This window comes from Mixophyes fleayi, chromosome 6 (genome assembly GCF_038048845.1).
Source record: "Mixophyes fleayi isolate aMixFle1 chromosome 6, aMixFle1.hap1, whole genome shotgun sequence".
NCBI lineage: Eukaryota > Metazoa > Chordata > Amphibia > Anura > Limnodynastidae > Mixophyes > Mixophyes fleayi.
In genome coordinates, this window is record NC_134407.1 from 208,804,360 (window position 1) to 208,817,602 (window position 13,243).

The window sequence follows — 13,243 nt, forward strand, 5'->3', positions numbered from 1 at the left end:
CCAATCAGATCCTATTTCTATATATTTTTTTCAAATATATATCTTTTCATGATTGTTTTGTATAAGATTTTCTCTTTTCTTCTCTTTAAATAAATGAGATGAGCAGGTTACCAAAATATAATAATATTTCTATAGTTTATTAGAATGATATTATACATACAGTCATACTGGATGAAGCAGACATATGCCCAGGGTCTCAAACGCCAATTGACAATCTATATTTGATTAACTCCTACATTTATAGAGATGAAACTCTTTATTACTTTAAAAACACACCTTCCCAGCTTACATCACTGCTGGCTATCCAAGTCTCTATAATTAAAGTGACATGTTCATTTTTGGACGGGTCATCTTGACCAATGTTTCTTTGGCCATATCTGGCAATTACATAACATGTTTTGTTCATGAATTTTGCAATAATGGAAATTTACTAAAACTATGTCTCTTGTTATGTAATGTGTATTTTTCCGTTCTCTTAAAGCACAGGAACAAAAAAGAAATCAAGTTCATTGGTTCATTCTATTGAACTAATTGGCAATATAGGGTTTTCGTTAATTACTACTTTGACAGTTTACTTCATTTTATTTTATTTTTAATCTTACTCATGTGCCACATATGTTAGCATGGACATCATACTACAATGAACTGAAATCAGTCACCAATGTAATCAGAAACAAGCTACATTATAATTAATTACAAATGGGACTGATACAATTCCTGCCAAAACTCATTAAAATGAGCCTACCTCTTCAGAACCAATCACCTTTGACCGTGCAGTACATAAAGACAGCCTATTGGAATCGCACTCACATGAGCCTTGAGAAAGTCACCTAGGTGACGAAACGCGTCTGTCATAGGATCCATTTCCGGGGCCGCACTTCTGGTTTACACGTGTGCGTTCCAGGCTGGAACGCACGCCTTCTGTACTTGTTCAGGTCCGCATCTCACTCACCAACACCCGGACCTTCTTTATTTCCTATTTGACACATGATCGGAATATCATCTATCCAGGAGACCACACAGATCTCGCTGCATCTGGGCACGCTTCTATCCCTCTCTCGCAGACGTGATCCACACTTGGAGCAACCAACTGCAAGTATAGACTGTGGTCAATAACATATGCAAAGACTACCATTTTTTTGCACTTGATGCCGTTTTTATATGTTGGCCTCTACCACTGGGCATTCACTCATTTCAATTGGTCAATATTGTTTATTCTGTATAATCTGTTAGAACCAGTTTGTCAAATCTATTTGTTATAGAATAAACCTTGATGATGTTTTAACTTTCCATGATCCTACACAGTCACTGACACATACTAATTCAAGCGCTGAATTTTTGCACTGAAAGTTTATACAGGTTGAACTCGCCTGATAATTCCAGCAGCCGAACTAGTATTACACCTCCCGCTAGTGCGCACCTCTCTCTGCAATCACCCTAAGCCCATAATGCCTCTATCTGCTATAGAGGAGAAAGTAGCAGGTTAGGCATCATGGTTGAATCCTGTTAAGTGGTTCTCAGGCTTAGGGGAATGGGTACAAGAATTGGTTAGTATAGGTATTCTCCTTATCCTTATAGTTGGTGTCTTGATAATAATTGGTTTATGTTTTAGATGTATTTCTGCTATGGCAAAATGTGGTAAACTGAGGAGAAGACCTTAGAAAATGATAATGTAATGGTATTAAGGAGTAGAGATGGGCGGGTCCGGTTCTCCGAGAACCGAACCCACCCGAACTTTGGGTATCCGAGTACCGAGCTGAGCAGCTCGGTACTCTCCCGCCAATTCCGAATCCAAATCGAGGCCGAACGTCATTGTGACGTCGTCGGATCTCGGGGCTCGGTTCTCGCGATACTTCAACTTTATAAATACACGCCTCCACAGCAATCCATCGCCATTTGACAGAGGGAGAGAGCAGGGTGTAGTCATAGGCTAATTAGAGCAGGGACAGAGAATACAATATTGTTCTTGCAATTGCTCTAACCAAAATCGCTAGTGCAGAGAGGTGGATAGAGGTTTATTATTTTTTCTTCATATTTGGCACTCCCCAGCGCTTTTGGGGTGTCCCCCATAATTGTGCATAAATATTTCTGGCTGTCAAAAGTCATATCTGTCAGCAGTATCTACTAAATAATTTTTAGCACTCCTCAGTGCTTTTGGGGTGTCCTCCCTAATTGTGCATTAATATTTCTGGCTGTCAAAAGTCATATCTGTCAGCAGTATCTACTAAATAATTTTTAGCACTCCTCAGTGCTTTTGGGGTGTCCTCCCTAATTGTGCATTAATATTTCTGGCTGTCAAAAGTCATATCTGTCAGCAGTATCTACTAAATAATTTTTAGCACTCCTCAGTGGTTTGCGCTCAGAATGGATTCAAAGCAGTCCACATATGATCTAAATGAGCAACCAGGTTCTGTCACCAGTCCTGATGTTAGTGTTCCCAGTACGTCATCTGGCCAAGGCGATGTCAAACAACAGAGTGTTTTCAAATTAGTGCAAAAAACAAAAACCAAAAAAAAATTTACTGTATTGAAGCGAAAAAGAAGTGTAACTGAGCAAAAGTTAAGTGACGATAAAAAAAAAAATTGCAAGCATGCCATTCTACACACGCAGTGGCAAAGAGAGAATGAGGCCTTGACCTTTGGCTATTAGTGGCAGATCCCAAAAAGTTACCCAGCCTACAATTGGTGCACAACTACTGTTACGCGTCAAAGCCGAGCTGCAAGATAACAGTGAGGCATTACAGGAGAATATTTGCTCTGATTCACAAATGACAACAATCCCTGTGGAGAGTCCATCCAACAGTGGGATGTCTAATCGTGAGCATTCTGCTGATGTGTGCCTTAATAGCTCGAGTGTAGCCGGTGATACCCAAATTGAGGATGCCACTTTGGAATTAGAAGAGGATGAGGGGGAGATTTGTGTAGGCGACGAGGGCGCTAATGAGGATGAGGTTGTTTGTGTAAGTCCTGCACCAGTGGCAGCAGTTCTGGCACGTGACAAGAAAAAGGCCATTGTCATGCCTGGGCATAAAACAAAAAAATCCACTTCTTATGTGTGGAATTATTTCTACCCAAGTCCAGACAACAATTGTATAGCCATTTGTAGTGTATGTGAAGCCACAGTCAGTCGAGGGAGGGACCTTAACCATCTTGGAACCTCGTCTATGTTACGCCATTTAACGAGAGTTCATGGCAAAGTGTTGGGAAAAGCTGAAAGTTCTTCCCAAAAGAATACAAGCACTCCCTCATCAGCTAAGACCATCCGCTCACCGACATACCGACGGCTACAAAATACACCCACCACACCATCCTCATCAATATCCTCAGTAGCGCTCGGAGTTAGCCCGGCATCCCACTTAAGGCTGGATGACTCCGGCACTATTATTGATTCCTCTGAAGAAAGCGTTAGTCCTGCTGCTGCTGGGGGTGAATCGTCATCCCAGAGGCAGGTTAATAAAATGAGCAGTCCTACATTTCAGCAATTAACTGTGAAACAATCATTTGCGAGGGGAAGCAAATATGACAGCAGTCACCCAGTCGCCAAGCGAATCACAGACGCCATGGCTGCAATGTTAGTGTTAGATCTGCGTCCAATCTCCACAATAAACGCAGCTGGTTTTTCACAGTTAATTGAGGTTTTGTGTCCGCGTTACAGAATTCCATCGCGACACCATTTCTCCCGTAAAGCTATTCCACAACTATACCAAAAAGTGTGTAAAAATGTAGAGATTGCGCTGAAAAATGCCATTCTGCCCACTGTTCACTTAACCACAGATATGTGGACAAGTGGAAGTGGCCAAACCAAAGACTATATGACTGACAGCCCACTGGGTTGGTCATTCACCTTCACCAGCAGGAACAGCAGCAGCATGTACACCACTACGTAACATTTGTCACAGGCAGGCCACTCTTTGTATCACCGGCTTCACTAACAGGCATACGGCTGACAATTTGTTACGCAAACTGAGAGATGTGATTGATGCATGGCTTATACCACTCGGACTCTCCCCAGGGTATGTCATTTCAGATAATGCCAACAATATAGTGCGAGCATTACAGCTGGGTGATTTCCAACATATTCCCTGTTTTGCTCACACCATCAACTTGGTGGTGCAGAGCTTCCTACGAAATAACCGTGAGGTGCAGGAGATGCTTTCGGTGGCCCGTAAAATTTCAGGCCATTTCAGGCATTCAGCCACAGCATGTAGGAGATTACAGCAGCTCCAAGAGCAGTTTAACTTGCCCTGCCACCAACTTAAGCAAGAGGTGGTAACTCGGTGGAATTCCACCCTGTACATGCTTCAGAGGATGGAGGAACAGCGCAAAGCCATCCAAGCATTTTGCACAAGTCATGACATTGGGAAAGGAGGGGGGATGTATTTCACTCTTGCACAGTGGGGAATCCTTTCAGTGCTGTGCAAGGTGCTGAAACCATTTGAAGTTGTGACATGTGAGGTCAGTGCAGACTCTGCTAGTTTGAGCCAAGTCATTCCTTTAATTAGACTATTGGAAAAGCAGCTTGAGAAAATGAAGGAGGAGCTGAAAGCAAGAAATTCAGCAAAGTATGTTGGCCTTGTCGATCAAGTACTTAATTCGCTTCACAATGATCCTCGAGTTATTAAGATCTTGAACTCGGATCAGTACGTTTTGGCCACTGTGCTTGATCCAAGGTTTAAAACCTACATTGAGTCTTTACTTGTAAATGAGCGAGATGTGAACTTTTGCAAGGAGCTATTGCTCAGCAAGTTGGCCGCTGAACTGGGCCTCGGCTTGACGACGTGTCCTCCTTCACTTTCTCAAGCTATTGCTCGTAAAAAATTAAATTTCCAAAAAAGAAGCAGGGAAGACACAGGGGGCAGACCAGAACAATTTAACATCTGGGCTGGTTTGAAGGATTTTTCAAAAAAATGTGTCACTTTGCCCATAACTCCATCCAATATGAGTATAAACATGCAAAGGATGGTGGAGGATTACTTTCAAGAGGTAGTTGATATGGAAATGTCAGACAGTCCCTTTCCTTACTGGGAAGAAAAGCAGGCCATTTGGAAACCCATGTACAAACTTGCTTTGCAATACCTAAGCTGCCCACCCTCCAGTGTGTACTCTGAACGAGTGTTCAGCACAGCAGGGAACTTAGTCAGTGATCGCCGTAGAAGGTTACTTCCCAAAAATGTGGAGAAAATGATGTTTATAAAAATGAACTACATCTTCCACGAGGAAGGCCTTCACCATCCAAGACATCCAAGCACTGACTGTTCTCTAATGGCGGATTCAAGCGGCGATGAATTGATAGTCTGTGATGATGACGTACACACTGATGAGGGTGAGGATTAAGCTGAAGATGATGCCGATAACATCTTTTTAAAACTTTCTATGTAAGTGTAGGGTGCAATCTACCCCCAAAGAGGAAAGGGACTTGTGGCATTTCCATATCACATACCATCTTGAAAGGCTGCTGTTAGGGCAATTTATCCTTAAGGGTAGGGTGTCATAGACAGAGTGACCCTAAACTGGCTTTGTCCATTTTTCATAATATTGTACAGTCTATAATGGCTGAATTTTGGGGTATTTTATACAAGTGGAGGGGGGCCTAGAGAGACAGAAACCAAACTGGCTTTTTCCATGTCAATATTGTACAGTCTATAATGGCTGAATTTTTTGGTATTTTATACAAGTGGAGGGGGGCCTTGAGAGACAGAAACCAAACTGGCTTTTTCCATTTCTTTACTTATTTAACTATAAGTGTAGGGTGTAATATACATTCAAAGACGATGGCTGCATTGCCAATATGCATAGATGGAGAGGAAGACAATCTGTTTTGTGTGTAGAATAGGCCTACCAACGAAGAATTAAACTGTTTTTTTGGATGATTTATTACCTCAATTAGATTACTTGTCTCTAAAACAGTTGGAGCACTAAATTGGGTTAATTTAGGCCCAAAAACATGTATTTTCCAACAAAATAGCAACACAAAACCAACCAAAACCAAAACACGCAATGGCGGTTTTGCAAAACCAAAACCAAAACACGACGGTAATCCAGATCCAAAACCGAATCCAAAACCAAAACACGGGGGTCAGTGACCATCTCTATTAAGGAGGGACAGTAACTTCGGAAAATAATGTTTTATATTATAATCCTGCAATAGAGAATCTTGAAGGGTGAAAGTGTTAGTACACTCTCAAAAGGTGAACTGTTGAAGTTTAATAATTGGATGAAGGTAGTTAAATGATCCATATGAAAATTTCTGTACAATATTGTTTGCGATTAGTACACAAAATCGGATGAGCATTATAGCAGACATCAAAAATTAATTATAACCCTCTTTGCGGATGTTTGAAATGGAAACGTTAAACACTTTTTTTATTACTCCAACATGCTAATCATATAGATTTTAGTCTCATTTGGTTCATAACCGCATAAGAGTTTACAGTTGTTTTTGTGTGGCGATCACACATTGCGATTGCCCGATATGGCAAATATTAGATTTCGTATATCATACGGTAATACCATATGTGCCTGGGGATATACTCCTGGCCATATACCTGGAAAGATGACCCTCACCCTAAAAAGACAATGACCAGATTAATCAGCCAATGGGGCATCAAGTTCTTAGGATGTCATGACCTCTCGCCCTAAAAGATGTTGACCTGAATATTGTATTTGTTTAACTGTGTCATGTCACTGCTTTTCACTGTAGAATGTATAAAAATTGTTCACCTTTGGCTTTGGAAACCACAGCATTGTTTTAGATGCTTGATGTCCGTACCGAACATGCATATGCAGGCAATACTTTAGATTTTAGTCTATTTGGTGAATAAAAATCCTCATGCTTTGTAACCACAAGGGATTGCATTGGAAAATCTTTTATTGTCTTAATAGAACAAATTTATCATCAGGATGAACAGTGCACATGGGGAACGGTAGCAGCAATGGAACAATATTTGGGGATGCACAGCCGGATTTCTATTAGACGGTGTAAGTTACAAAAAATCATTATATTTTGCATATTGAAACAGAACATCCCTATTATTCATTTTCCTTTTTTACATGCATATGTTGGACTTGGATAAATACCTGTTGGGAATTACGTGGAAGTATCATTAAACAGTTCACTGTGTATGCCCTTCTTTCTACACCATACCTTTAATGACATAACCAACTTATATAAAACAAAGACACAGAGACTTGAGTAAAGTGGCACTAAAAATATTTTATTATAACCTAATTAAACCTGGTGGCGGAGAAAGGGCACTGAAGATCAGCTCCAGCGATACCCAACCAAGCGTGGACATGGCAATATAGCCTTAAGTCCACCCACTTCTCTCATAACCCCACTGCTTGGCCGGCCCTAACCTGGCGTCAGAGTAAAGTGCACTCACCTCACTACTCACTCCTCCTCCCTCACTGAGCCGGACGAGGCCCCTGCCCACAGAAGGGACAAGAGTAACCGATTGCCTTGTAAGGCGACAGATACCTGCAACCAATCACGATAGAGCCGTATATCAGCCGCTGATCGCAGTGCCTTCCTCCCACACCAAACTATAACCCTACATAACCGGCTTTATGCCAAACCACCGTTAACCTTTAAAGCTTACTTAAAAAATTACATGGGTGGGCGTGATTTTGCCAGCCGAGTGACTCAGACCAGGAAATGCATCGCCTAAACAAAGCCACAAAGCCCTCCCCTCATCATTGGCCAGATCTAAACCCTACGTTAACTCCTTCAGGTAAGTGCAAACACGAATGCAAATGCTGTAATTATTGTACTTAAACTGAATCCGAGCAAAAGTGTTTATAGAACTAGTAAGAGACTATTGCTGAAATTTAGTAGTGGAAAATCCCTGCATCCCCATGTTGACAAATATTGGATGTATTCCATCTATAACAGATTATTTTTTTTATCTATGCAGTCTTAATTTTAAGTTACATTGGTGTCTGTAGATTTACATGCAATTACACAAATTCAGATTGAGCACTTGAAGCCAATATTGGTGGAAAAGAATTAAGATTCTGGAAAAAAAACTCTGCCGATAGAGGTTACTATAAAATTCCTGATGGCTGCTATCAGCCCCTCACAAACCAGCAACTGGTCCACCGTAGCTGCCCAGGGAGTGTTGCTTCAGGCCATGTGTCAGCCACTTGAGATGTCAGATGCCGAGGTCATACGTCGCTATCGACCCCTGCCTCGTGTCATCATGGACACCCTGCACATTGTGCAGAGTGACCAAGAGCCAATGTGCAACATCTGGACAGCAAAAACGCTATTGATCCAACTGTTGGAATTGCATTTTTACACCACTGACTCGTTCTAGACGACAGCAAGAGCCAATGTATCCATCTGCCACTTGATGAGGAATCTCTTGTGCCGATTAATCAGCAGTTTGCCACCATAGCCAGCTTTCTGCATGTCACCGGGACAGTAGATGGGACACATGTAGTCTTGTTTCAATCGAAAGCATTTCCAACTTGATAAATTTCCAGGCTATGTCACTCATCTCTCCAAATTCGAGACCTGATTGCTATATGGCTGGGGAGTACCCATGACTCCTTCACCTTCAGACAATCATGAACATGGGAACAGATTGCAATAGAGGCAAGGGGGTGCAAGGCCACAAAGTCCATTGTGGCTATAGGTATTTTATATTTATTTATTATGTCACAATAACCTTTTGTTGTCATAGACTTTGCTATATACACTAGTCAAATGGTAGGATTACCACCTTTGCAAAATATTAGCAGTCTTTGAAATATGGTGCATGTTACAATGCAAAAGGTGCAAATTAGCTTATTATTTTGCACGTAAGGAAAATACTGTCTGCTTTTCATGTAGCACACAAATTCTTGCTAGCTTTATTTTTATACTCATTAAAAGTTGGTCTAGGACATGCTCTAGCCCAACTTTAAAAATGTCCACACATTTTAAAGTTAGCTCCTCCTCAAATGCAACAGGATTTAGCCAAAGGGCAATTTTTGTTTATGCTTGGCAGAAAAATTAGGCCCATAGACCCAAATATTGCACAACACCACCATATCATGTTAGAAGGTCTCGATAATTGATTGTTTCATTACACATAATTTTTATTTGGTCTTTGTCACCCTTTATAGGTGACAACATGTATGTATCCTTTGGCTCCTCACTCCTCTTTTAAACCCACACACAAAGCAGCAAATTGGATATAACTCAGCACACATGGCCACCAGATGGGTCGTAGAGTGGGCATTTGGCCTTTTAAAGTCAAGATTGTGGTGCCTCGACCGGTCTGGTGGTGCTCTAACGTATGCTCCGAGTATTGTGTGCAGCATTATTACTCTGTGTGTGGTGTTCCATAACATCGCCTTTAAGAGTGGGCTTCCTATTTGGAAAAGGGAGAGGCTACTGGCCAGAAGGTGGTTGACATTGACCCTAGTCCTCCAGATTCACAAAACTAATCTGGGTATAAATATGTGAATTCATCATCTTGACATTTAAGTACCTTTTGGCCAGCATTTCAAATGTGTTTCAAGTATATGGACTAAAAAAAAAACAGAAGGAAACCTTTTGTTTCAGTTTAAAAATTGCATATTACTGCAAACAAAATTTTAAATGTCAAACCACACTTACAAATAATAAAAAAAAAAAAAAAATTAAACTTTTTCCCCCAGGCCCGCTTGCCTCTTGGATTGACATTAGACATTGTTTTGGCCTTACCCAGACTTCTGGTTATCCATGACATATGGTACTCACTATTACACAAGTGGAAATACAAATTATGTCTGTGTGACAGGCCTATCAAAATGGCCACTGAACTCCATTTTGTTGTTTTCATACTTTTGTTTGTATTGTAAAAATGATTATCGTACCTAAGCAAAGCCGAGACATCTCCAGATATTGTACTAAGGTGCGGTCTCAGATGCTTACTGCAAATATGCAGAAAATGTATATTTCTTATCAGTAGTGTGCAAATAGAAAGTCAAAAATATTGTGAAGTTGCTAACCATTTCCTGAAAGCTGCTGTACTAATAAACCTAATGCATATTTTTATCCAGATATTTGCCTGGGAAAGAATGTTCCCACATTCACTTTAGTAGTTTTGTCCAATATACTGCAGGGAAGTTTGCAGCACCCTGGGGATGGGGGGAGAGGTATGGAGTCCATTAAGGCCATTTTAATGCCATCCCAAAGTTTTAAGCATAGGCAAACAAACATGCATCTCAATGCACCAATGCAAGTGGGAAGCATGATATTTCTGGATATCAGGAACCCCAAGACCACCCTTAAAAATGTAAATTCTGGACCTCCTCCTTGAAGCTTAAAATGAAACCAGGAGAATACATTGCAACCTGTAAGCAGATATGTAAAAGTGACTAACATTGTAAAGTAAATTGTTGAATTGATGTTGGTACAGGAAAAGGTCTATTTCAGTGTCAACTCAGAAATAACTGCATTTAGTTATGAACTTTTTATTTTTTGTTCACACTACATGTAGCATTCGGAGTATATTATCTAGTTCTATAGAGGGAGCACAGGTTGTATAAGGTGTACATCATAAATCTTAAATTCTGTAAGAAGTGCTCAGCTCACCTAGATAAATGAAAAGGTTTGTTTTATTCCCCATGTTTCTGCAAATGATTTAAGTGCATTGAATGCTAAATCCTTTTCTCAGTTTGCAGAAGTCATATTGTCATCCCTGAGGCTAGAAGAGGGGAGTACAGCTGACAGTAAGGTATATCCAGAAACCTGGAAGGAGGGGACACAACGTGTCAAACTTGAGGGATATCGTAACTCTACCGACAGTCACATATTTCATGTGTAGCTGGGGGTGGCTGCTAGTGAGTGTTTAATTGCTCATTATTCCCCATTGTCCTAACATGCCGGCTTAGACTGTGCCCTGTAAGCAGTTTATGTCCAGTCTCTAGGAGTGGGCACAGAGAAGATGGCTGTATTGCTGCCAGCGTGCCTTTACAATGTTGGTGGCAGGAATTTCTACTGATCCAAATACCTTTCTTTCTGGAAGATGTTTTAACATATTAAAAGACTGCTCTCAATGCATATAAATCAAGTGTTCACTTTGATGTATGAACATTCATGGGCTGCATTATATGACATCAGTGGCAATATATATGATATATATGAATTTTGTGCAATACTTACATGTTATATATGTTTTATAATCTAATAATTAAAAAGAATATTGATATTTATCCAGTGTACGGAATTTTTGTGGTTAAGGTACATGTGCTCATGTGCTATGCAGCTATGACATTTATATTGCAACTTAGTTTTTGCACACTTTAATTAATTACTCGTCTGTATGGACCAAATTTCCACCAGTTAAATTGAATATTTTCCTTTCTTGATTTTTATAGCGTTACGGATAGTGTAGAATGTAAGCTCTCATGGGCAGGGTCCTCTCTTCCTATTGTCTACTATCTGACTCCTGTTATACGTCCTGCCAGGTCTTTAACACTGTGTGAGTCCCCATTGCACTACTCTCACACCTCTGTACTACTTATGTGTATTACCTAATCTTTTTGATATGCTTACTGTGTCTGGTGCTATGGAATCTGTGGCACATCATAAATAGTGTTTCCTGATAATAGATCCTATACCTGTATATACAACCTCGCTCACTAAGAGTGAAGACATTTACAGGGGGAGAGGGTCAGGGGCATAGTTGCCAATCTTCTAACAAGTGGAATTGGCCTAATATTTATTTTTTTTTGTTTGTCTATCGCAGGTTTTAGGGCTTGTTTTTCACGTGCGAGCTGCTGTACACAGAGGCAGATAACGGTGCTGTACTAACGTTGTGCAAGGTAAGGATATTCATCGTCCATGTGTTGCAGATTTCTCTGCCGTGCTGACGGCAAGGCAAATTCTTGGTGCTGGGGTTCCCCAGTCTGTGTGGGATCTCATTTTTAAGATTTTGCTTAAAATATTGCAGAAATAGAATTTGGTTTTACAATGTATTTGAAAGATAATGCATTTTTTTTTTTTTTATTTTTTTTTTTAATAAACTCAGCTGGTGCACCCACAATAAGAGACGTCTTTTTTTTTTTTCTTCCTGTATGGTGCACAGTTGAGCCTGCACCAATGCATGGTTTATAATGTGCTTTTAAAGGCACATATTGAGTTACCCCCAGTCAGGTCTTGCTCCATAATTGCATGTCTTCTGTAGCCGAGAACGGGGGCGAGGGGATTTTACATGAGTCAGTGGCTATAGGATATATACATTGGGTGGACTTTGTTCCTGTGCCCTGTACTACTGTCAGCTGTCCGTTCATATTATCTGGATTCTCTAGTACAGTTACGTTATTTGAAGATGTATATTAATAATATTTCCCATTTTCTTCTATTCTAAAGATATTAAAAATGGTCCCAGCCAAATGCGCCATGTGTGACGAGATACAACGGCAACTGGGAAAAAGAAAATGGCCTGAAGGATTGGATCAGGCCAGTGGTTGGCGATGATTCAAAAGCTGCCTACAAATTTTGTAAAACCACGATCAGTGTCCATCATGCAGACCTTGAGCACAAGACCAGCACAAGACCAGCACAAGACCAGCACAAGACCAGCACAAGACCAGCACAAGACCAGCACAAGACCAGCACAAGACCAGCACAAGACCAGCACAAGACCAGCACAAGACCAGCACAAGACCAGCACAAGACCAACTGCAAATAATTATCTGGGATGTGATTGACAAATCTGGGATTTACAGTTGCTAAGGCCTCAGCAACGGGCCACAACAGCAGAACTGAGCTTGGCATGTTACATTGCTGCCATTCTGCTACACAGTCTGTGGATCACCTTGGGGAGCTTGTAGGATCTACTTTTGAAAAAGAACTACATCTACATTGAACCAAGTGTACGTCATTGATAAACAATGTAATTGGTCCCTGCACGCTGTCTGATCTTATTACAGATATTGGTCAGTCCCGTTACTCTCGTCATCGATGAGAGTACGGACATCTCTACAGTAAAGCAGTTATGTTTAGCAGTGCGCTACTTCAGCTGCTCCATGGACAAGAGTGTGTCAACATTTTTGGGTAAGGTGAATTTGGAAGGCGAAACTGCAGAAGCAAATTACTACATCTCTCCTACATTTTATTAACTCTGGACTAAATTTCCCAACATTGTATCAGCACTGGAACGGATGGATATAGCGTCGTGGTTGGAAGGAAGAATTCTGTGTATACGCATCTCCTTCAGAAGACTAAAAGATCTGAACCTAATTAAATGTGTATGCCACTCTATTCAACT

At 40.7% G+C, this 13,243-nt stretch overlaps 2 protein-coding genes across 2 annotated transcripts in view; both read left to right on the top strand.

The window, feature by feature from the left end:
• Positions 1–13,243, top strand: part of LOC142095435 (uncharacterized) — a 296,495-nt gene that overhangs the window by 142,627 nt on the left and 140,625 nt on the right. The window lies entirely within an intron of this gene.
• The window catches only part of LOC142160609 (NACHT, LRR and PYD domains-containing protein 3-like), a 107,813-nt gene that overhangs the window by 44,899 nt on the left and 49,671 nt on the right, over positions 1–13,243 (top strand). The window contains exon 6 of the mRNA XM_075215473.1: positions 12,906–13,029. Coding sequence (XP_075071574.1) covers positions 12,906–13,029 — 124 coding nt within the window. The remainder of the gene's footprint in view (positions 1–12,905; positions 13,030–13,243) is intronic.